The following is a 25,174-nucleotide window of genomic DNA, read 5'->3' as shown; positions in this document are numbered from 1 at the left end:
AAATATAAAATCTCTTAACTGCTTACATATGAGATCCCCCCTCATGGCTTCCATATCTTTTGTTAAGATGCAAACAAGGAAGTGGACCTACAAGAGGGAAAGCGCACATACTACACAATGGAAAGAAATATTATAGCCCAGTTTTCAAACTCGAAACATTCAGAGAACCCTTTTGGAAGTCCAACAAGGAACCCTTCCATGTAAAGAGAATCCTGAGACATGTAGTTTATGCAAGTGCCCCACCAGGCCTGTTGGTACTCAATGTCACCCTGTATAGACCAGAACACACTTAACACTTGAGGGGAACAGCTGCAGCACTGGGGGACTGGAGAAAACCTGTCCTGGGAATGAGTATCTCAGCATCTCCCTGCTTGCTTGCTCGCTCCCCTGGGTTGCTCTATTTTGAGACAGCTGAAATCCCTGGTAAGTGCTGCAAGGACTGGATCCCCCCTGCTCGACCCTGGCTCCAGAGAGAGGCTGCAATCAATCTTGCAGCCTCTTGCATCAGCTTCTGGATGGGTCAGGGGGCATAAAAGCTCAGCTGCCATTGGGCAGCGGGTCTGCTGCCGGCAGGGTCACCACCAAAGGGTTGCCACCAAAGGGGGTCCCCCTTGGGGAGCCCTTTAAGGAGTCCTGAGGGTGAGGGCGCTACCCCCTAGAGGAGATTGGTAGTGGGGAGGGTGTATGGCACATGTGTAGCTCCTGCGCAGGGTGAGAGCCAGAGCAGTCAACTAAACAACAGGAGAAAGTCACCAGATGCCTTCAGAGTGAGAGTCTGCAACTGACAGAACCCTGATCCTCCCTGGGAATGAGACGGGGGGAGTAGATATGCCCTGTGTGAAAGATATTGAGTGGCTCCAACTGTTCCCAAGTCTCTCAGAGGCGTACTGGGATAACTGGTTCAGGTAGGTTTTCTTGGTGGACTTTTGTTGGGTCCATATCAGGTGTTTAGGAGGAGTCTTAGTAAGGAGGAACATGGGTGATGCCACCCCAATTTTAGTGATCATGGATAGAGGGAGGTATAGTCATGGAAAGGTGGTAAACTACCAGAGGAGGGCAAGGCTATCTAAGCCTGGTTCCTCACTCCCATTAGTGTCATGGATGGGTTCCTAATTACTCATCTGCTGTGCCCACTGGCCTGTGTGTGTTATTGTTTAAAGCCAGATCGGTACATAATAATACCACACTCATCCATAATTTGATCGTGGATAAAGGTGCCAATCTGGTGTGCATTACCGAGACCTGGGTGGGTAAGCTGAGACGAGTTGATTTGACCCAGCTTTGCCCACCTGGATACTCGGTTCAACACCAGCACAGGCTGCAGTGACAGGGAGGGGTTGCTGTAGTCTATAGAACTTCCATCTGTCATCAGGAAACCAGTCTGTCTTGGAGCTGTCTGTGAGGGCCTGCACCTGGTGTTGGGCCAAGGAGACAGTAAACTAGCATTGCTGCTGGTGTACCGTCCACCCTATTACCTGGCAGCTTCTTTGACCGAGCTGGCGGAGGCCATCTCGACTGTGGTATTGGAAGAGCCCAGAATGAAAGTCCTAGTGATTTAATGTCCATGCTGAGGCTACCTCTAGTGTTCTGGTTCAGGACTTGATGGCCTCCATGACGATCATGGGGCTATCTCAAGTTATCACCTGCCCGACACATAGGGCAGGGCATACCCTCCACTTGGTTTTTGCTCCAGATGGAGGAAGGGGTTGTCTGGAGATAAGAGGGGTGGATATCACCCCATTGTCATGGTCAGACCACTTCCTAGTGAAGCTTAGACTTATAGCTCTGATCCTCCCATGCAGGGATGGTGGAAAGATTAAGATGGTCCATCCCCAGAGCTAATGGAATCCATAGGATTCCTGAATGCCCTGGGGTAGTTCCCAGTGGATAGAGCAGGTGACCCTATTGAAGTCCTTGTCATGCAGTGGAACATCGAGGTATGTTGGGCTCTTAACATGATTGCCCCCAAGCGCCGTCTCCAGCACTGTGGAGCTCGGTGTCATGGCCCCGTCAGAGGACTCATCAGACGAGGATGACTCGGGAGTAACAGCAGCAGACCCAGAAGCAGCAGACCCAGAAGGAGAAATGGAAGAAACTCCTGAGAACCCAGCTCCTTCTCCCCCTCAGCTGCAGAGCACCCCAGACACAGCTGAAGCCCTTCAGCCAGATGCAGACAGTTAACAGGATACTCCCCCCTCACCTGCAGAACGTAGACAACAGAAGGTCAGGCAGAAGAGGGGCAGGCCTGTCTACTTAAGGCCAAAACGCTGATGGCTCACACCTGCTGACAAACCTGCTCCTTAAAAGTCAAACCTTGGCTTCAGCTTGTTGCTGACTACAACGTCAGGCGTGACCACTGTGTGTCTTCCTATCCCCTGAACCTTGACTTGGACTGAACTCTCGGCAAACTAGACCCGGACCTTCACTGACGTCTCTTCTGGATTTCTGGCTTGGCACGTAAGCTTTGAATGGCCTCTGCCCTTATCTTGCATCCTCCTTGCTAGCCTGGCAGATTTATAGCCAAGCTGCCGGCTGAGGACTTAAGGCCTGGCAATTACCAAGGAATCTCCAGCCCTGCCTGCACCCCCACCGACACTGCTGTCTCAGTGAAGAGCTGACACTCGGTTTGCCCCCTGGTACACCAGTGAGCTAAGGGCAATGAAACAGGCTGGACGACGGCTAGAGTGCAAGTGGCGAAAGATGTGCTGTGAGGCTGATCAAGTATGAGTAAAACATCATAACTGTGATTACTGTGCGGCAGTGAGGGTGGCGAAGAAGGCCCACTTCTCTGTCACCATTGCATCCTCAAGTAGCCGTCCAGTGGAGCTTTTCCATATTGTCAGGGGTCTGTTGACATCAACTCCAGGAAATGGAGTTTAGGACCCTTCGGAGGCCCACTGTGAATTGTTTGCAAGGCACTTTGAGGGTAAAGTTGCTCACCTCCGTAGCAGTCTTGATGCCCCATCCACGTCTACTGTAGTCCCCAGTGAGGTGTCCAGTGCAACATCTGCTGCAACTTCTTGGTAATCGTTTCAGTTGATGCAGCCTGATGACATGGACAAGGATCTTGCGATGATGCGGCCAGCAACATGTTATCTCGACCCTTGCCCTTCTTGGTTTATTACAGCTTGCTGGGGGAGCTTGACTGAGTGGATCCAGGCTGTGGTCAATGCATCATTGCAGGAGGGAGTGGTTACAGTCGCCCTGAAAGAGGCAGTGATTTGACCACTCCTGAAAAAGCCCAGCCTGGACCCATTGGTTTGTAACAACTACTGCCCGGTTGCAAATATCCTCTTCTTAGGGAAGTGATTGTGAGGGCTGTGGTGCAGCAATTGCAAAAACAGTTGGATGAAACAGATTATCTTGACCCATTCCAGTCTGGATTCAGGCCTGGTTATGGGACTGAATTGGCCTTGGTTGCCCTAATGGATGACCATTATCAAGTGAAGGACATGGAGAGTGCAACCCTGTTATTCCTGATCTCTCAGTGGCTTTTGATATCATTGAGCATGGTAACTTTCTGGGCCGACTTGGTGAGAGGAACTGTTTTACGGTGGTTCCGATCCTATCTCCAGGATCGTTTTCAGATAATAGCATTGGGTGATTGTATTTCAGTCCCCAGCAGTTGTGCTGTGGGGACTGCCGGGTACCATCTTGTCCCCCACACTGTTTAACATCTATATGAAGCCCTTGGGAATGGTCATCAGGAGATATGGGGTGAGGTGTCAGCAGTATGCTGAAGATACCTAGCTCTATTTTTCTGTAACATCTGAATCGGGAGAAGCCGTGCAAGCCCTGGACCAGTGCCTGCACTCAGTGGAGGGCTGGATGAGGGCCAATAAACTGAGTCTGAATCGTAGCAAGACAGAGACGCTGTGGGTTGGTGGTTCCCGAGTTTGGATAATTGGTCAGTTGCCTGCTTTGGATGGGGTCATACTCCCTCTGAAAGAGCAGGTCCGTAGCGTGGGGGTGCTCCTGGATTCATCTTTGTTCCTAGATGCCTTGGTGATCTCAGTGGCTAGGAGTGCCTTTTACCAGCTTCAGCTGGTAAGGCAGCTGCAGCCATTGCTGGACTGGGATAGCCTGACCAATGTTGTCCATGCACTGGTAACCTCTATGCTGGATTACTATAGTGCACTGTTTGAGGTGCTACCTTTGAGGTTGGTCCGGAAGCTACAGCTGGTGCAAAGTGCGGTGGCAAGATTGCTCACTGGGGCAGAGTATCACCAACATGCCACCCCACTGCTGAAAAAATTGCACTGGCTACCTATTAGCCACTGGGCTAAGTTCAAGGTTCTAGTTTTGGTGTACAAAGACCTATACATCTTGGGACCAGGATACCTGAAAGACCATCTTATCCCTTATATGCCCAGTCAATCACTGCCGGACCTTTAGTGTAGTGGCATCCACCTTTTAGAATTCCCTCCCCTTAAATATTAGACAAGCGTCATCTATGTTATCTTTTTGGTGCCTTCTGAAGAACTTCCTCCATAAACAAGCCTTTTAAGTTGAGACCTTATCCCAGTCTGCATCTGTGCTGGAATTGCTTTTTAATAGGTTTTTAAACTTTTTTTAAAAAAAGTTTTTCAAGCTTTTTTTAAAATGTTTTTAAAGATGTTTTGTTTAATATATTTTAAAGTCTGTTTTTATGATGTTTTAAAGTGTTTTTAGTGCTTGTGTTTGCTGCCCTGGAGACCTACTGGGGGGAAGGGCAAGATATACATCTAATAAATAAATAAATAATTAAAATAAACACTTCTCTACACATGCACAGTGCAGCAAAAGATTGCCAGTGGTGCACATAATGTCCATCAGGAAAGCTTAGCCACCATTAACAATCTTTTCACTTAGAAACGTCTGTTCCCTTGGATGCAGACTGAAACCATTGCTAAAGCCCAAAATGTTTCACATTATTGTCTCTCAGTGAGATCTGGGGCTGAGTCCAGGATAGATATTTCTCCATTAATGGGACTGGAGGTCTTCCTGCTTTGTTCCGATGCCTACTGGAATAAATGTCTCTGGGAAACTGTGCTTGGCTGGGTACCCCAGTAACGTTTCTACATGAACTATTATCTTGGCAAGCTGCCTTTCTTTAGAGATTAAAAAAAAACACCATAGAGAGTTGTGCAATCAGCCCCAGTTGCTCTTGAAAAAGTAGAGTAATTGCATTTAAAGTATCTTGGGCTCCAACACTCAAGCTTCCTTCTGAAACTGTTTCCCAGCTCTTTGAAGTTCACTTCCTGAGTTTCTTCTCCCTTTTGGGTACTGCCCTCTGACATACATTTGTCATCACAGTGTACGGCTATAGTATAAGCTCTATATTTTAATTTTGAAATATTTTGTCTGCTGAAAATAACAAGATTTTTTTCCATTTTACATGCTTGGAATGAAAGTGGGATATTACCAGAAATGCATTGTGACTATTACAGGTTATTGTTTCTTATCATATGAAACAGACATTAAAAAACACTGCACTGGGAAAAAAATCCTAAATTTTATAACATTTATGAGCATAAGTTGAGTATAAAGTGTATATATTCCAAGTATATATTTGTGTTCGTACATATTTCAATACATTTTAAATTATGCAGAACTATTACATTGCTCAACTGTATTAGAACCCTTGATACCAATAGATCACTTTAAATAAACTTAAAATGCTGTGATGAAAACCATTCAGAGCTATTCATCCTATGCCAGCTTTAATATCAATCATTGTGCCAGCGCATAGCATTTTTAATAGATTTCTAAAGATTTTTGAAGAAGAATGGTAGATATTTAGCAAAATCTATGAAGGCATAATTCTTCCCTATTAATCATTGCATTAAGACTAAAAGGAGACACAAATCAAGGTTTAACAGTTATTACTCACATTTGGTTCTAAAAACAGTAATAATCCAGTATTATATCAGTCATACATTTGACAAGAGTTTAATCTATTTCTTTTATGCAAGCTGCAAGCACATGTAAAAGAAATTACACAGAAAGCAAACCATTCCAGTGGCCTTTCTGTGGTAATCCAAAAACATTCAATATACAAATAGGATGAATAAAGCATCAGACATTCACTCTGGTCAGCTGATCTTGCAAGTACATTCTCCCAATAGTCCTCTTGGCCTCTCCTTGGGAGGTCCAAAGCAAGTTGCACGTCACAAAGATGTGTTCACAAAGATGACTGCTCCAACCAAGAAACAAAAGAAGTTACTTTTCTTTGCAGGGCACATGAAGAAAGAGTTGCAATGGGCTATTTGTTCAAAGGAATGCCTACGCACAGAACAGCACATAAGAAGAACAACATGTATGTTCTGAAGCCAAAGAACTGAGATGCAAGAACTCATAATGGACCTGAACACAGTTTACCTTCTTGGCAAAAGGAACAATGATCCCACTCTTTTTCCGTCAAATATATTGAAAGAACATACAAAATTCTTTTTTATATTTCAGGCATACATAGCTATAGAGCAACGACTGATTTTTTAGCTGCCAAATGCTTAGTCCATTTTTATATCTATATATTTATTACTTATTTATTACATTTCTACCCCGCCTTTCTTTTCATGATTGAAACCCAAGGCTGCTTACATATGGTTCCCAGACGGTCTCCCATCCAGGCACTGACCACACCTGCTGGCCTTATGTGCCTTCAGACCATAGCCTGGGACCAAGACACGAGCCAGATCACTGACCTAGTAGTAGCTTCATGGCTGGTTCTAAAGGGCGGCCAGGTGGGGCACTGGCCGAGGGCCCCTGGAGCTACAGGAGGCCCCTCAGCGGCACCTTCGCTCCCCTTCCACGATCCACACCCCCACACCTCCCTCCCTACCTTTTAGCATTGCCTTCAATGAAGATGGTGGCTGCAGTTTCCCTAAAGTACTGAAGCCCCTGCTGCCATCTTAGTTGATGGCAGAGATGCGCATGCATAGAACGCACGCGTGCCATCAACAAAGATAGCGGCAGAGGCTTCATCCCCTTAGGGAAACTGTGGCTTCCATCTTGGTTAATGGCAATGGTAAAAGACAGGAAACAGGTAGGTAGGGGGGCTGTGCACACAAATGCGAACATGCACACAGACTCCAGGGCCCAGGGCAAGCTGATGCCCAAGGGCCCCAGGCATGCCTGGAGCCAGCCCTGAGTAGCTTACCAGAATGTACATGCAGCTGCTTGGTGAACTGAACAGAACTTTTCTCCCCCAACCTTACAGGGAACATGTAAAGGGACCTAAGATTTCACTGACGGAGGTTGAGGAGATTCCTCAGCTTGGTCAGATGTGTTCTGGCACTGCACACCCCTCTTGCTCCCAGGACTTGGACATTTCCCTGAGTCTGTTGTCGGCCAGATAAGAAATTACACAGTTCCCTGCAGCTTTAAATGCCAACCTTTAGGGATTTTTGCACATTTATACCCCACTTTCCTTCCCAAGGAGAGCCCAGAGTGGGCGACAACAACAAAATTACACAAAGCAACATTATAAAATGTTAGCAGCCTTGTACCCAGTGTTGCTTGGTAATTCTAAGAAACCCAAAAAAATCAGTGCAGTTTTGAAAGGTTTAGTCTGCCATCCTGATTCAAAATGGCATCCAACTATATCCAAACACAGATGACAACATGCTCCTTGATCTCAGGACCCATCATGCAAAATTTGGTTACAATATCTTAAGAGATGTCCACTCCAAACGCATAGTGAACAGACAAATAACCTTCTGAAATACATTACAGAGAGCAGTTGAAACCAGCAGGGTGAGCCACAGGCCAGAAAAGATATAGTGAATGCTTAGAGGGGGGAAACCTAGCAGAAAAAACTATTTTGAGGCTGAGCAGAAGTTCCTATGGTCAGGTGGATAAAGCTTGCAATGTTCATTTAGCTGCTTGACTCTTGCCCTTCAAGTTGCTAGCTGATCAGAGAAAGACCATCTAACCTGTCCCTGGGCCTCTAAGAGGAGTTTGATCTGCAATGTGTGGGTCAACTTTGCAGGACATGGAAAAAAAGCATCACTACCTGCTAATTTCTGGACATGAAGCTACTGCTGAAGCAGGCAGGGCTAACCAAACTTTTATCTCTGATCAGTGAGGAAAACCCTGCCAATTTTATTAGCAGGACTGAATGAGAAATACTGTCCACATGAGCTGAGAATCAGTAGCTGATCTCTTTGCATAATGGAAAAGGTTTTGCTACATGAATGAACATAATATCCTGATGCAGACAGAGAGCCTTCCTTTTTAAATAAATAAATAGTTTCCTTTATTTTGTAGGTTTTCAGTATTGGGCCCTGCTAAGGAAAGCATACATGGAATGGAAATTTATTTATTTTATTTTATTAAATTTCTATACCGCCCCATAGCCGAAGCTCTCTGAGCGGTGTACAAACTAAAACTTCCAACTACAATTAAAACACATATTTAAACAATTTTAAAATTACATCCAAATTTCAAAATTGTAAACATTTTAAGACAAACAAAAACACATAGTAAAATACTAAATACTAAAATACTAAAGGGATGATGTAGTTAGTTCTGAGGCTTGCAGTTCTGTGTCTTGCTGGATATGGAAAGTAGCTTTCTCAATGAAAGTACAAACATTGTACCAACTGTTGGAAGTGAGCAACCAACTCAGTCTGAACAGGGAGCTGACCATTGACTTGGTCAGTAGCTTGCAAGATCACCTCCTCTGAGTAGAGTCAAAGGCTGGTCTTCAGTGCTAGCCCTACTCAGCATAAACCCATTGAAGTCAGTGGCGTCACTAGGGTTGGTGTCACCCGGTACGGTAACTCATGGTGTCACCCCCATGGACCTCCTCCCGTATCAGACCATACAGAATCCTTAGTAATGTTTTTTGTACTAATGTTACTCGTAAATCGTTAATTCCCATATATCACTGAATGTAATGGCAATAGCAGTGACATAAACAACTAGCAAAATTAAAATTACACCTTTGAATTACAATATCATACGCACAGCTCAAATTCTTGCTCTTATTACTAATGGGAGTTAATTATCTTGCATATGCCCATAGTAAATTTTCAGATACTTTCAGACCCTCAGCAATTTTCAAGTGGTCTACGCAGAAGAAAGGTTTGGGAACCCCTGGAATAAGACACCTGCTTATGTCCCTATGCTGCTCTCACCCCTCATTTATGGGCCTGGGATGCTTGCGTGTGGACACACCTCCTCACAATTATGGAAAGTGATTCTTAATAATAAGTCTCCAGACACAAAGTTACATAGGTATTTATCAGTTGTTTAGTAGAAAATTCAGAAGTGCAGAGTCCCTTCATGATAGTTACAGCCATATACACCCTTTTTTGCTCCTGGATTAAGAATGAGATCTTTGTTAATGCATTCTCTCACAACAACAAACATGTCTAGGAGCATGAAAGTGGAGAGCGTTAGCAACTGAGAAGAGTCTTCTCAGTGGCTGACTCACCTCCTTTCACTCTGATTGGCTCCAATCTGCAGAAAAGGCAAGGAAGCATATTAGAAGACTCTTCTCAGTGACTAACACACTCCCTTTTCATGCTGACTGTAGGATGCTTGGAGACATAGGGACCCTGCTCCCAAAAAAGCAGAGGGACTAAGATCCCCTGGGCGACTACCCTCCTGATGCTTATGGACATGACCGTAATATATTTTGTAAAGTGCAAGTTTGATATTATTTATTAAGTGTGTTTAGGATTACACTGATGGCATTCCCAAATATGTACTTTCACACAGACTTTGGTTTTCCATAACACAATGTTTGTCCAAGCCTCCACACTTGGGGGGCACTACTTGCACACCCCTTCCATAAGCACATCAAAGTTGGATACACACCTGAACCAAGACCCAGACAAAAGGGCACTCAAAACAAAAAGGTAATTACAGTGGGTAAGTAGATCTTGTACAGTGGCTATACTGACTGGGCAGCCACTGTCCTTCATATTTTACAAAATACTTTTTCCTATACAAAGATTAAATTTCTGTGTATGAAAAAGTAATATATGAAGTGGTCTCAATAGTGAGAAAACTAAACAAGTGAATGGTGATCCAAATGTTTTTCATTCTCACGTTATGAAGCTAGCTGCCAGATGATGTATCACCTTCCCTATGCATGCAGCGTAGACTGAAAAAACAGCACCCAAGCCACCATTCAATACATGCACGTGTTCTTTCCAACATGAATCTACAGGTCTCAAAAAGTAATGTGTGACAAAGTCCTCAAACACCTTATAACATGCCTCAAACATGGTCTCTTGTTCTACCAGCATGCCTCCACACCATCACTTTGCCAAAACATAAGGATAGGTAAATTGCTTTTAGGGAGGTTCACAATTATGATTTCCTATTTATTTAATCTAAAAATATTTAAAATACATAAAAACAGCCAGGGGAAGATATTGGAGAAATATAAAATAAATACAAATAAAAAAGGGGGGTGAGGTGAAGAGACCTTAAATGCGCTACTCACCATCTCTCAGCCTATCCTCCCCTCAGGATGAAAACAATGGAGAACCATGACCACCCCCAGGAAGAAGGGCACACTTAAAATGTAGAGGAAAAAATCATCTACAACCATAGTGTGAAATCAAATACTTATTGGGACACAGTATGAAGAAATATTTATATGACTCTCAAATATGTTTATGAATTACACAATCTGTAAATATATTTATAGTGCAATCTGATGTTTGTTTACTCAGAAGCAAGTCCCAATGTATTCAATGGGGCTTACTCAAACTGGGAAGTGTGCAGAGAACTACAGCCTCAAGTGATAAGGAACTTGTTCTTTTAAGTTGAGACCTTATCCCAGTCTGAGTCTGTGTTGGAATTGCTTTTTAATATGTTTTTAAGCCTTTTCTTTTTTTAAAAGCTTTTAAAAAATATTTTCAAAGAAGTTTTAATATATTTTAAAGTCTGGTTTTATGATGTTTTAAAGTGCTTTTAGTGCTTTTGTTTGCTGCCCTGGGCTCCTACTGGGAGGAAGGGCAAGATATAAATCAAATAATAAATAAATAAACTTCATTCACCCAACCCAAAATTCAGAATCATGCCTCTTTAGGCTGTTTTCCAACTGTTTATTCTTGCTTTATGGTTATTGGATTTTAAATGGCTTTATTTCTTGTTGTGAGCTGCCTTGGCTTCCAACCCTACCTCACAGGGTTGTTGGAAAGACTACACACACACACACTGCAGATGTATAAATACATACAGTCCATATAATAGTTTATTGTCAAACCAGTTGGTCATTGCAGAAAAATCAGTATTAGTTTTTAAAAAATCAGTATTCGTTTCCTACAGAATAAAAACTGTAATACCTAAGTAAGCCCTGCCTACTTGCTTTAAAATAGGACTGGAGGAGGGAGGGACAGAAAGAGAACACAAACACAATTCTTTTTTACATTCACCCCAAAGTCCCATTGATTTTCAGCACATTCATAACCATGTCTACTCAAAAGTAAATCCTATTGAATTCAATGGGATTTACTCTGGACATATGGGATTAGCAATGCTTTTACCCCCACAAAAGCAAGTATTGGGAAGGTTTTGAAAACACTGCCCAGGATCTGACTCCTACACACAAGAGGGGAAAAAACTGAAATGTATATACTTACCCAATTTATGAGATTTTCAGATAAACGGGGGGGTGGGGAAGGGGGGGAAACCACCATTTTCTGGCCTTGCAATGAGGTTTACTAGACACTGCCACAGGTCAAACAAACACTTCACTGATTGGCTGCAATCCTGAACGGGCGGGGTTAAAGCTACGAAGTGCTATACAGTAGTTTAAAAAAAGATTTAAAAGGGGCGGCTGATGTTTTTATGTATATCTCGAGAACCGGACCATCTAAAAACTTATTTTTTTAAAATTAAAGCTGAGACTCACCCCCCTCTGATGGTGTCACCTGGTGCACTCCACACACCCCGCACCCCCCTGCATGATGCCACTAGGGGGCGGCTGATGTTTTTATGTATATCTCGAGAACCGGACCACCTAGAAACTTAATTTTTTTAAAAATTAAAGCTGAGAGTCACCCCCCTCTGATGGTGTCACCCGGTGCGGTCTGCACCCCCCACACCCCCATAGTGATGCCCCTGATTGAAGTTAATTAATAGACACAGTCTTGGGGTTGTATTCAAATAAGTTTTATTCAGAGTAGACCCATTGAAGTTCATTCATTTCAATGGGTCTACTCTGAATAAAACTTATTTGAATACAACCCCAAGACTTGAAAGAAAAGCAGAGACCCACTTGATTTCTACAGGAATTCCTTTGTGGTTCAAGGAAATGTTCTCTCTCACTGGGTGTGCAAATATTAATACCAAAAAAATCATAGAATAGTAGAGTTCGAAGGGGCCTATAAGGCCATCAAGTCCAACCCCCTGCTCAATGCAGGAATCCAAATCAAAGAATTCCCGACAGATGGCTATCCAGGTGCCTTCTGAATGACTCCAGTGTCGGAGAGTCATTCAGTCCTCTCTAGGTAATTGGTTCCATTGTCGTATTGCGCTAACAGTTAGGAAGTTTTTCCTGATGTCCAGTTGAAATCTGGCTTCCTGCAACTTGAACCCATTATTCCGTGTCCTGCACTCTGGGACGATCGAGAAGAGATTCTGGCCCTCCTCTATGTGACAACCTTTCATGTACTTGAAAAGTGCTATCTTATCTCCCCTCAGTCTTCTCTTCTCCAGACTAAACATGCCCAGTTCTCTCAGTCTCTCCTCACAGGGCTTTGTTTCCAGTCCCCTGATCATTCTTGTTGCCCTCCTCTGAACCTGTTCCAGTTTGTCTGCATCCTTCTTGAAGTGCAGAGACCAGAACTGAATGCAGTAATCAAGATAAGGCCTAACCAGTGCAGAATAGAGGGGAACTAATACTTCACATGATTTGGAAACTATACTTCTGTTAATGCAGCCTAAAATAGGATTTGCCTTTTTTGCAGCCACATCACACTGTTGGCTCATATTCAGCTTGTGATCAATGACAATTCCAAGATTCTTCTCACATGTCGTATTGCTGAGCGAAGTATCCCCCATCTTATAACTGCGCATTTGGTTTCTTTTTCCTAAGTGTAGAACTTTGCATTTATCCCTGTTGAATTTCATCCTGTTGTTTTCACCCAATGCTCCAGCCTATCATGGGCCCTTTGAATTTTGTTTCTGTCTTCCACAGTATTACCTGCGCCCCCAAATTTTGTATCATCTGCAAATTTGATAAGCATGCTCTGTACCTCCTCATCCAAGTCATTAATAAAATGTTGAAGAGAACTGGGGCCCAGGACCGAGCCCTGTGGTACCCCACTCATTTCTTCTGCCAAGTTTGAGAAGGAACCATTGATAAGCACTCTTTGAGTACAATTCTGGAGCCAACTGTGGATCCACCTGTTAGTTGTTCCATCCAGCCCACATTTAGCTAGCTTGCTAATCAGAATATCATGGGGCACTTTGTCAAAAGCTTTGCTGAAGTCGAGACATATTATGTCCACAGCATTCCCACAGTCTACAAGGGAGGTTACCCGATCAAAAAACGAGAATAAGATTAGTTTGGCAGGATTTGTTCTTCATAAATCCATGTTGGCTCCTAGTAATCACTGCATTGTTTTCAAGGTGCTTATAGAATGACTGTTTTATAATCTGCTCCAGAGTTTTTCCAGGGACTGATGTTAGGCTGACTGGTCTGTAGTTCCCCGATTCCTTCTTTTTGCCTTTTTTGAATATAGGGACAACATTAGCTCTCCTCCAGTCATCTGGCACTTTACTAGTCCTCCATGATTTCGCAAAGATAATAGACAGCGGAGCTGAGAGTTCTTCAGCCAGTTCCTTCAATACCCTAGGATGCAGTTTATCGGCCCCTGCTGATTTGAACTCATTCAAAGTGAGTAGGTATTCCTTGACCATTTGTCTATCAATCTCAAGCTCCAATCCTGCCTCTTCTACTTCATGTTTCCCAGGAGGGTCACAGATCCTTTTTTGGGAGAAGACTGAGCCAAAGTAGGAATTGAGGACTTCTGCCTTTTCTTTGTCATCTGTTGTCATTTTGCCATCCTCATTGAGTAGCTGTGCCACCGTTTCTTTTCTCTGTCTTTTACTATGGACATACCTGAAGAAAGCTTTTTTGTTGCTTTTAGCATCCCTCGCTAACCTCAGCTCATTCTCAGTTTTAGCCTTCCTGACACCATCCCTGCAATTCCATGATACCTGCCTGTACTCTTTCTTTGTGGCCTGGCCATCTTTCCACTTCCTGTATGTGTCCTTTTTTGTTTGCAGGTCATCCCTAAGCTTTTTGTGAAGCCACATTGGCTTCTTCTACTGTTTCCCCCCTTTTTTCCTTGTTGGAATTGCTTGCTATTGCGCTTTTAGAATTTCCTTTTTTAGAAACTCCCACCCATCTTGGACTCCTTTTCTCTTTAGGGTGGCTTGCCATGGAACTGTACTTACCATTGTTCTGAGTTTATTGAAATCAGCTTTCCTGAAGTCCAGGGTGCACGTATGGCTACTCTCAGCTTTTGCTTCTGTTAAAATCAAGAATTCAAGTATGGTGTGGTCACTTTCCCCCAGAGTTCCCGTAACTGCCACTTCATCCACCAGATCATCTCTATTGGTTAGAATCAAGTCCAGGATAGCTGATCCTCTGGTTGCTTCTTCCACTTTCTGTAGCAGTTATCTCCAACACAATTCAGAAATTTCTTGGAGGGGTCGTGTTTGGCAGAATTTGTCTCTCAACAGATATTGGGATAATTGAAGTCCCCCATTACTACTACATCATGCCTCCTTGAAACATTGGCAATTTGCTTTTCAAAAGTTACATTTTCATCTTCTCCTTGATTGAGTGGTGGGTAGTAGACTTCAAGCCCCACATTCCTTTTATTACTTGCCCCATTAATTTTAATCCAGATACTCTCAGTGGAGCTACCACGCTCATCTTCCTGTATTTCTGTGCAATAAATGCGAAAGCCACAGAAATTCAGCTCAGGATTAGAGTGGTACAATTCTGTTCTTGCACCACTTCTGTGTGTTTCCCAGTATATCCAGTCTACTCACAAATCTGTGGATTCCATCACTCTAACGCTCTGCATAATGTGATTGCCAGAGGTGTTGTCTACAGCTTGCTTTTCAGAGCATGCAACTCTGGTTTTGTTAGGTCTGCATTGGCTACCAGTTTGTTTCCAGGCATGATTCAAAGTCCTGGTTATTACCTATAAAGCCCTAAACGTTTTGGGAGAAGAATATCACAAGGATCATTCCTGCACTAAGCAGGGCCTTATAGGACTCTTCCAACTTTACTACTCTATAGTTCTATTATCTTCTCCCACACAGAGCCGGCCCAAGATATTTTGCTGCCAGAGGAACTAGATGCCCCATTCCCATTCTATGTACAGTAAATGGCCAGACCAGTGGAGGGCACTAATCCATTACGGCTAATGGGACACTACCCCACCAACCTCAGTCTACCCTCAGCCACATCCCATCTGCCTGTCTCATTACTTAATGACTAATCTAGGGGGTAGTACTGCTTGTCAGCTTTATCCTGCTTAGTTTCAACTTTGCCCTTGTAGAAATCAATTTGGAGAAAGATGGATGGAAAACTAGAATTAGCTGGCTCTGTCTGTCATTGGCTCTGCCTCCACTTACTTTTGGTCTTCCAAAGGGTACCAGCTACCACTGGACCAGACCAGTGGCTGAACCTAACTTTTAACACTGGACAGTGTTGGCTAATATGCTTGAGGATCTGGGAGTACAGGGTATGCCACATGGCACACACAGTTGTATCCTCCATCATCTTGCCACTACCATGCATCTGCTACCTGAGTGGGACACAGGATAGGGTCTTTTCAGTTGTGGTACCCACATTATAGAGCTCCCTATTATAGGATTATGGGGGTGGGTTTGGATGATATCTGCATGCCCCTTCTAGCTTACAATTGCGTGGCTGTAAGAGATACAATCTGCAAACAGAGAAACCTTCTCTACGTCAGACTAGTTTCCTTTGTTAATCTAATAGTTTAGCCAAGTCAGCCTGTGAATTTATGGGCTTTTTAAGTGGTCAATCTGCATATTCAAAGGAATGGGCCAAGATAAATCCTGTTGCTATTAGAGCTTTTTTGAGGAGGGTGCCCCCCCATCCAGCTTGCAGCCAAGCAGAGGCTTGTGTCTTTTAGCCTTGTCTTGGGAGTAAAGCTGGGAAGACACACAGAGAAGCCTGTACTCTGTGTCTGCACCCTCAATGCTATGGGTTTTGGGGAGCAGGATCTGATGGACTGTTAATGCTGAGAACTTCTCCATCTTAAGCTCAGGTTGTGAGTATGCATAAGTAAACCATAAAGACTCCACAGTCTCCACTGACCTTATTTCCAAGGAAACCAAACCCTGGGAAACCATTGGCACCCTTGAGCTCACACCACTCAGAGACAGGGGTGGCGTACAGCTCTATATTGGGAGGACTGGTTGGCCCCTTCTTTATTGACTCTTTGGCATTCTGTTAAGATCTTGCTTTTTTGCCAAGTCCTTGGTTTGATTTAACTTTTTTAAATTGTTATTTATTTATTTATCAATTCATTTGTAAAATTTATATCCAGTCCTTCCTTTCTACACCACATTACTGTGAGTTATTTTTTTTATTTGACTGGCTTTAGCTGTTGGTTTCATTTTATTTTTATATATTTTTTGCTTGTAATGAGTCGGATCCCACTGACCATGAGTCATGACTTAACTCAACTTCCACATATTTCAGTGGGAACTAAGTTCAATTTGTCTGGATCCAACTCCATGCTTTTAATGTGAATCACTCTGGAGGCCATGTGTGGGGCTAAAAGGGGTGGGAATAATCAATTCATATTTTGCACCATGTCTGTGCAGTGGTTACGTTAGACCACATAATAATAATAATAATAAATTTTATTTAGTTAATCGCCTATCTGTCCGAGTTAACGGACACTCTAGGCGACTTACAACAACCAGGATAAAATACAATATACAATGAAAAAGTACAAAAATAATCCAAACATCAATTAATACATTATAAAAGCTCATCCACCCCAAGGATTCTGTAGGCCTGCCTGAATAGCCAGGTTTTTAAGGCTTGGCGAAAACCCATTAGGGAGGAGGCATGTCAGAGACCGAAAGGCAGAGAGTTCCAGAGAGTGGGGGCCACAACCGAGAATGCCCTCTCTCTGGTCCGCACCAGCCTAGCTGTTCTGACTGGTGGGACCGAGAGAAGGTCCTGTGTGGCTGATCTTGTTAGGCGGCATAGTTGATGATGCTGGAGGCGTTCCTTCAGATAAACTGGGCCGGAACCATATAGGGTTTTAAAGGTCAAAACCAACACCTTGAATTGGGCCCGGTAAACAACTGGTAACCAGTGCAGATCTCTTAGCACTGGGGTAATATGCTCCCGGTGGCGACAATGCGTAATCAAACGTGCTGCCGCATTCTGTACCAGCTGCAATTTCCGGACCGTTTTCAAGGGTAACCCCACGTAGAGCGCATTGCAGTAGTCTAAGCGAGAGGAAACCAGGGCATGTATCACTCGTGGGAGCTGATGTACAGGAAGGTCGCAGCCTTCGTATCAGATGTAATTGATACCAAGCTGCCCGGCTCACTGCCAAAATCTGAGCCTACATGGACAGCTGGGAGTCAAGAATGACTCCAAGGCTGCGGACCTGGTCCTTCAGGGGTAATCATACCCCATTGAGCACCAAGTCGCTATCTCCCAGCCTTCTTTTGTCACCCACGAGCAATACCTCAGTCTTGTCAGGGTTCAGCTTCAGTCTGTTCTCGCCCATCCATCCACTTACTGACTCCAGGCACTTGGACATAGTCTTCACAGCCAACTCTGGTGAAGATTTAAATGAGAGATAGAGCTGAGTGTCATCCGCATACTGGTGACACTGCAGCCCAAAACTCCTGATGATGGCACCCAGTGGCTTCACATAGATGTTAAATAGCATGGGGGAGAGGATAGAACCCTGTGGCATACCACAATCTAGAGGCCAAGGGTCTGAAACCTCATCCCCCAACACCACCCGTTGGTACCTGGCTGAGAGATAGGAACGGAACCACCGTAAAACAGTGCCCCCTATTCCCAAACTCTTCAGGCGATTTAACAGGATACCGTGGTCAACGGTATCAAAAGCCTTATAACATGGGTGGGCAACCTGCATCCCATGGGCCGTATGCAGCCTTTGGCCTTCATGCAGGTTGAGGAAGCCTGGAAGGAGAGAATGAGGCTGGGAGAGGAAAATACAGGGGGGGGGGAGCTAAAATAGATGGAGCGATGGAAGGAGGAGAGGAAGAACAAAAATCCTCTGCAAGCAATCATTTTGGATCTTGGGAAAGAATGATCTGTCCCTGTCCCAGCAGCCACGCTGGGCAACAGGGGTGACTGGTGCCCATTGGGACTAACAGAGCAAAAGGCAGGGAGGCCAATGTCTGGCAGAGCAAGTGCCAAGGACAGGCAGAGCAAACTAATTCTAGTTTCATTCCCATCCTCTTCCCTGATGAAATCTGACAGGCAGTACTACCTCTTGGAGTGATTGTAAAGGCAGTCTGAAAGAAGGCAGTCAGGTGAGGGCTGGCTGAGGTCAGACTGACGTTGGTGGGGCAGTGCCCCACATGTCCTAATGGACCAGCCTCCGCTCATGGGCAGAAAGAGAGAAAAGAGAGAAATTGAACCAATTTTGGCATGAAGCCCCCCCCCCCAAGATTACCCCTGAGGGAATGTGCTCCTTGGCAGAAAAAATGGTTCCCATGCCCAATCTAACCCTTGCATTGCATCTAACATGTTACACACTCTTGTATTCAATAGTAAAAAAAGGGAAATCTTTCAACATTTGTCTTAATCAAAATGCCAATATGAAATGGAATCTTCATTTTAAAAAAAAGTCTTACTAAACAATAACTGTAGATATCTTTACCTACCTCCGTAGCAAATTGCTGCAGTCCACCAATATTAATTGGTCCCTCCTCGGTGGCATATAAATTGCATCCACCCACGCAGAGATCTGAAGTTGGACATACCATCCCACACGTCAGCCCAAGCGGGTTGTCAGAAAAGATCATTTTGGCAGCTCCATAGTAGTTCTGCATGAGCAGAAAAACAGTGACAACACCACATTAGAAGAAATATGGAACTTTAGAGACACAGCTTTCAGTGTTTCATTTGTGCAACGTGTGCAGTGTTAACCACAAAGATTTTTGCAATTCTGATAATACTCCATTCAAAACACAGTAACCCGTTACTCAGACATACAAATTTCTAAATCCATTTTCAACCATGTCAACATTATTTTAAAGACTGAAATGTTTTGATTAGTTTAGGTGAATTTTTAAGTCATTTTTCCCCTGTAGCAAAATGGTCTCACTGTAGAAATAACATTGTGCCCGCAAAACCTTCCTGTAATGGCACCCTCTATTCCTAAATCAATTACATGCAGAAAAAACACAAGATAATGTAATTTCATTCCCTATTTTCTTCTCATTCCAGAGGATCCATCAAGACAATTCCTATCAATCATTATTACTTGAAAGATCTCTATAAAAGCCACCAGCGATCCTCAGCAAAATAAGCCAGTTAACGTATGTAACACATACATGCAAGGCTGATGCACTACTAAGGACACATCTGTATCAGTTGTTTCCCCAAGATGTATCCAAGAGCATGCCAGGAACATCTGGCAATGCCCTCAATCAGTTCTCCATTTTCTTTTACTCCAGGAAAGCCCTCCCCAGTAAGTTCCTCACAATGCCTGGAAAGATATCGCGGTGAATGCTGTCCCCCCCTCAGTTCAGTTTGCTGGCTGAAATGGCAGCCAAAGGCATCTACTCAGAAATAATGAGGCCATATGGCATAGTGGTTAGAGTGTTGAATTAGGACTGGGGAGACACAGGTTCAAATCCACATTCAGCCAAACAGTTCGTCTTAAGCCAGTCACTCTCTCTCAGCCTGATCTACATCACAGGATTGTTGTGAGCATAAAATGAGGGCAAAGTATCCCACCTTCAGCTCGCTGGATAAAAGCCAGGACATAAATGTGGTAGTAGCAAACAACAACAGGAGTTTCTTCTGTTTAAAAAGTGGGTTGGAGCACATTCTTCATAAGGAAAAGAGCCCATCTGAGCCTATTGAGGACCTTCAGGTCTAGTGCCCTGCATCTAACTAACAATGGCCAGTAAGGGAAACCCACATCCAAATACATGAAGATAATCACTTTTCCCTCAGCAACTGGTACTCAAAAGAGCATATTAACTCCTGAATCATGGTTGTTGATGGACTTTGTTGATCCCTCTTTAACGGCATTTAAGACTTTTAAACAAGTTTCAAACTGGCTCAGAAATAAGACAAAGTATTTCTCATCAAGCATCATTCAGCTTATTTCTGAGCCTGTCCAAGTTTCTCTCTCTCACACACACACTAACACACACAGAGAGACATAGGGCAGAGACACACTTACACTTCTGCTGGTTCCAGTGCATCTCCACCTCTCTTTTCTGAAAACGAGGGCACATCACACTATGCAAACCCTGCCCCTTTGTACTGTCAAATATGGTGGGATCAGCTTGAGTGCATTTTTAAAATTTGTTTCAAAGACATTTTGCAACTGATCAGCAGATCAGCCCATTCCCCCTCCAGCTGTGGCCAATTAAAATACTTTGCTGTAGGCAACTAGTGTGCTCACAGCCATATTCTGTGAGCCACCAAGCCCCTTCCCTGACATGCTTCATCTTTTGGGAAAACGTAATGTCCAACTTGGTGTTAGTCACCAAAGAGGCAGACTGGAGAGGGGACCAGAGATTTCTTTCTCTTACTTACTTCTGCTTGTCACAGCTTGCTAGTCAGACAGGAGAGGATCAGTGGATGGGTTAGTAGAATGAGGTCAAAGTGGCAAGATTTTTAAAATTTAAAGGAATAGTGAGACTCCATCAAAGGCTCAGCACACCTGCATGGTCTACCCAATCTCTACACCCTAGGATCCTACAATCAGGAGCTTTGGGAAGAGAGGCAGCACTAACTCTTATTACCTGCCCTGTTCCTAGACTGGTTTAGAAAGCAGGTTCTTCTGAGGAGAGCTTGCTCTCTGTCGCACAAACTAGGACAGCCTTAGTCAACATCTGGCACCTTCCAGATGTTCTTGAGTACAAATCCTATGAACCCCAGCCAGGCCGTATTGGCTGGGGCTGACAAGCGTTATAGTTCAAAACATCTGGAGGTGTCAGGTTAGTGAAGGCTGTCCAAGACTGAACCATGTCATTGGCACTGACAGGAGAGGAGGACAATTCCATCAAGACCTATCCTTTTTGGGATTCCAGATACTTCTTTTCCCATGTTGACTGCTATCTGCTGTGAGCTAGATATACGAAGAAGGACTAGAGAAAATGTTTTAGGGCCAACTGGCTACTTCATTACGAGGAAGAGATATATCACTCCATGCAAATTAAGAGGAAAAAAACAGGAAAATGTTTCATTTATACAAACTTTGTTTATTGCTAATCCTTTTTTTCCTAGCTCCAAGCAATAGGTTTCCATAGGAAAAAATCCACTGGTAATTTGGAAATTTGCCATGTTGCAAATATGCTCACTTTATTTGCTGCTTTATTAGTTGCTTGGCTTCAGGTAGGCCTCAAGACAGCCTCATTCAGCCTCAAGGATTCTGTTAATTTGAGTCTGAATGAAACAGAAATGCGGGACTATGTGTGGGAGTAAATGCCTTCTTGCCACAAATGGGGGGGGGGAGATGATTTCACAGAACTGGGGAAGATTATAAGAAGTGCTTGGGCATGTAAACATGAACAATTTCACAAAGATGACAGATACTGTAAGAATGCAAGCTGCACACTGAAAACACTCTGCACAGACAAAAGGGTTCTGGATGAACAGATCACAAATTTGATAAAAGCATTTTAGATTTCAGTAAGCCTGCCTAAACAAGGCATTTTAAGTGATAGTTCTGAGTCCAAACAGGCACCCAGTCCTACCTTTTGGACACCCAGTGTACACAAATCGACACATACAATTTAATCAATGAACCAAGAACACAAATTCAGATTGGAAGCCACTGAAACTAGCCACTGAAATTTAAAATTATTAAATTTTAGTGAAATTGACTAGAAACAGTAGAGCATAGGGACACATTACTCAATAATTCTTAGGATTCTTGCAAACCGCTAATCTTTCTGAAAAACCTCTTAACAAAATCTCTCTCCCTGTACACTGTGATGTCTGCTTCTCTGTATCTTTGTTGTGTGGATCATAAGCAGCAGTTTTAAATTTTAATTCATGTATTTACAGGTGGGCGGGGCTAGTAAGAAATTTACTAGGCTAGTAACTTCTGTAAATGTATTTGAAAGGCGGTATTCACTTCCTATTTGTTTGGTTAGTTTGAACCATGTCTGCATCAATCCAAATGTCAGGCCTTGTACATGGTAGAGAGGCTTCCATTTACAAGCCATTTGAATGGAAAAATGGGACACCCAGTAACAAGTCCTTTAAAAAAATGTTCTGTGCCTAAGTGTTTGAAATAATATTTCAAATGGATGGAAGGGCTGAACTGGATATTGATGAATTTCAGTGGCAGCTGTACTCACAGCTGGCCAACTACAGAAGAAGAGCAAAGTGCCAGATACACAGGCTGCATCATCCATATGTCTCACGCATCACTTACACGTTTCGTGCAGTATTACCATCCATTTTACAACAGAGAGTGAACTGGCATCAGACATTATTTAAGCAGCTTTGGTTAAAGACTATTGGAAAGATCTATGTAAAAATAATCAAATAAATAGATTGGTCTGCAAGCTTTGGGGCTTATTATCTATGACAGCGATGGGGAGCCTGTGGCTGTTCAGATGTTGCTGGACTACAACTCTCTTCATACCTGACCACTGGCCATGATGGCTGGGGCTGATGGGAGTTGGAGTCCAACACCATCTGGAGGGCACAGGTTCCCCATCGCTAGTCTATGAGCACAATGGTGGCAGTCAAGTGACTAAGAGAGAGTGAAGCCTTGTTCCATCATTCCTGCAGACTGCCTTACATTAGCATTCTAGCCAATCTAGCTGATAACCAACGAGTTACACACTGTCATTTTAAAGGGAATAATGCATGAAAATCTAGCTTAATTTATTTGTCAAAATTCTAAAGCCTTTTAATAAATGATGAAAGTTGAAATATCAAACCAGATGTCTTCTACACTGAGGCTGAAATCTAAAAAGGTATTTATTTATAAGTGCCAAATCAGTACATGCAAATCACTAGCCATTTTAATTTATTAACTAAATATTCTCCTTGGAAATCAAATTGCAACCAATTCAACAGGTGGCTATTTGGTTTTTTTCCTGAGCTTTCCTCTAAAACATAATTAATTATATAATAGTTAAAAGACAAATTTTCACATACTAATATACTTGTGTGGCATCTTCATTAGAATACTTCCATTATGTAAATTCAAATGTTGATTGTTTTCCTCTGTTACTGGATTATTACTGTGATTAAATTTATACCAAGATGCATTATTCATTGGATTTAAAGCCATTATGTATATTTTATATGGACTGTTGCAACTACTATGAGATATGCATCATGGACTGCCATGCTATTATAGACTAACACAGTAAGAAAACAAATGTATTAAAGGGGACAGCCACAATCTAACACGCCTAATTCTGAATTGGATTGTAGTTTATGCATTTTGCAGTTGCTTTAAATTATTTCAAAGCTCATAAAAGCACCAAAATATCAAATATTAATTAAATGGTCAAACATGAATAATTACCAATTAAACCATTTACTTAGCGGTTATGCTAATTTCAAATAGCTATGAAAACTCCCACAGGCTCTTTCACCAACATGTCCAAAATGACAGCACAAGAACCACTTTCAGAAGAACTGAAAGATAAATGCAGGACACTTATACCCTCCTTGTCCTACATAATTGGACAGATGGGCAAAATATGAAACTTGTCACTGTTATCATGCCATTTGAAAAAGTCATATAACATGAAATGAAAAAATATTGGGGACATAAAGAACCCAGAAAAAAAGGAAGAATCCCAATTAGTGGCTAATGGAGATTAATAGGCTAATTAGAGACCTCTAATAGAGAGCTTCAGATAAACATGATTTTCTCCCATAAACAATTCTGTAGAAAATGTTGGCAAACCAATGCCCACTTAATTTACCAACAATATGGCTAGTTAAAGCCTATGTTAATTATGATACCAGCTGTAGTGACGATGACACTAGGAACAGCCACAACAATTCAGTGGTCTGCGTGCTTGATTTCTTCTTGAAAACAGGGGATACAAAACTACAAATCCATGGATTTGACCCAGATGGTCAGAGGAAAAAATAGTGATGGATATCAAATGTTAAAATGCTGTGCATATTAACAATGCTACATAAAATAAAGAAAATGTGATTTCTATTAATATCTAGGCAGCTGTGAGAAGGTCACTGACATCTGAAGGTAACATGTAACACTGGGAAGAAATGCTGCTTAGCCTCTTGAGTTAGATTAACTAGTCTCAAGACCCCACTGGGATCAGAAATATTTTATTTTTCTCTGAGCTATTCATTATTAATTGTTCAAACCATAGCAGTATGTTAAGGGGAATGAAGACAGTTTCACCAAACAGAGTTCATGAACAATATACCCCTCACATCAGGAATGCCAAAACGAAAACACACAAGGGAAAAATATTAGGAAGATGCCATACACCGGGATAGCAAACACAGTGGATTCCAACACCCTTCAACCCCAGACAGAATGGCCAATGGTCTGGGATGATGGGAGGGCACCATGTTAGCTACCCCTTCCTTATATGATTGGTCTATCAGAGCCAATGTTATTCACTCTACCTGGAAGCAGCTCTACAGGGTCTCAAGCAGGGGTCTTTTCCATGACCAAATACCCAATCCTCCTAGTTAGAGATGTCAGGGATTGGACCTGAGATCTTCTGCATGCAGAAGATGTGCTCTGTACATGAGCAATAGTATGTCCTCTTTGAAAATCGATGGGGATCTGATTGCCACAGCTGCCATTAGAAGAAACTCTGCTCAAGGTCTTAAGGGTGCATGAAACTGTTGTAGCCTTCCCCCACTCTCATTCCTTGTGTGTGACTTGACAGCATTTCTAGAGTACAACAACAGTCACCTCTGGTCTGCCTCAGATCATGTCCATTCTGTTCTCTATTTAGGGCTCACTGTGAA

General features: G+C 43.0%; 1 protein-coding gene across 9 annotated transcripts in view; it reads right to left on the bottom strand.

Moving 5' to 3' along the window:
• The window catches only part of DPYD (dihydropyrimidine dehydrogenase), an 829,935-nt gene that overhangs the window by 562,115 nt on the left and 242,646 nt on the right, over positions 1-25,174 (bottom strand). For 8 of the 9 annotated variants that reach the window (XM_061633715.1, XM_061633709.1, XM_061633711.1 and 5 more), the window contains one exon: positions 18,889-19,050. In XM_061633715.1, the coding sequence (XP_061489699.1) occupies positions 18,889-19,050 (162 nt within the window). Of the gene's footprint in view, positions 1-6,087; positions 6,176-18,888; positions 19,051-25,174 lie in introns of those variants that run through there. The other variant, XM_061633716.1, reaches the window with a different exon arrangement.

This window comes from Rhineura floridana, chromosome 6 (assembly GCF_030035675.1).
Source record: "Rhineura floridana isolate rRhiFlo1 chromosome 6, rRhiFlo1.hap2, whole genome shotgun sequence".
NCBI classification, from domain to species: Eukaryota; Metazoa; Chordata; class Lepidosauria; order Squamata; family Rhineuridae; genus Rhineura; species Rhineura floridana.
This window is presented reverse-complemented; position numbering and strand designations above follow the sequence as displayed.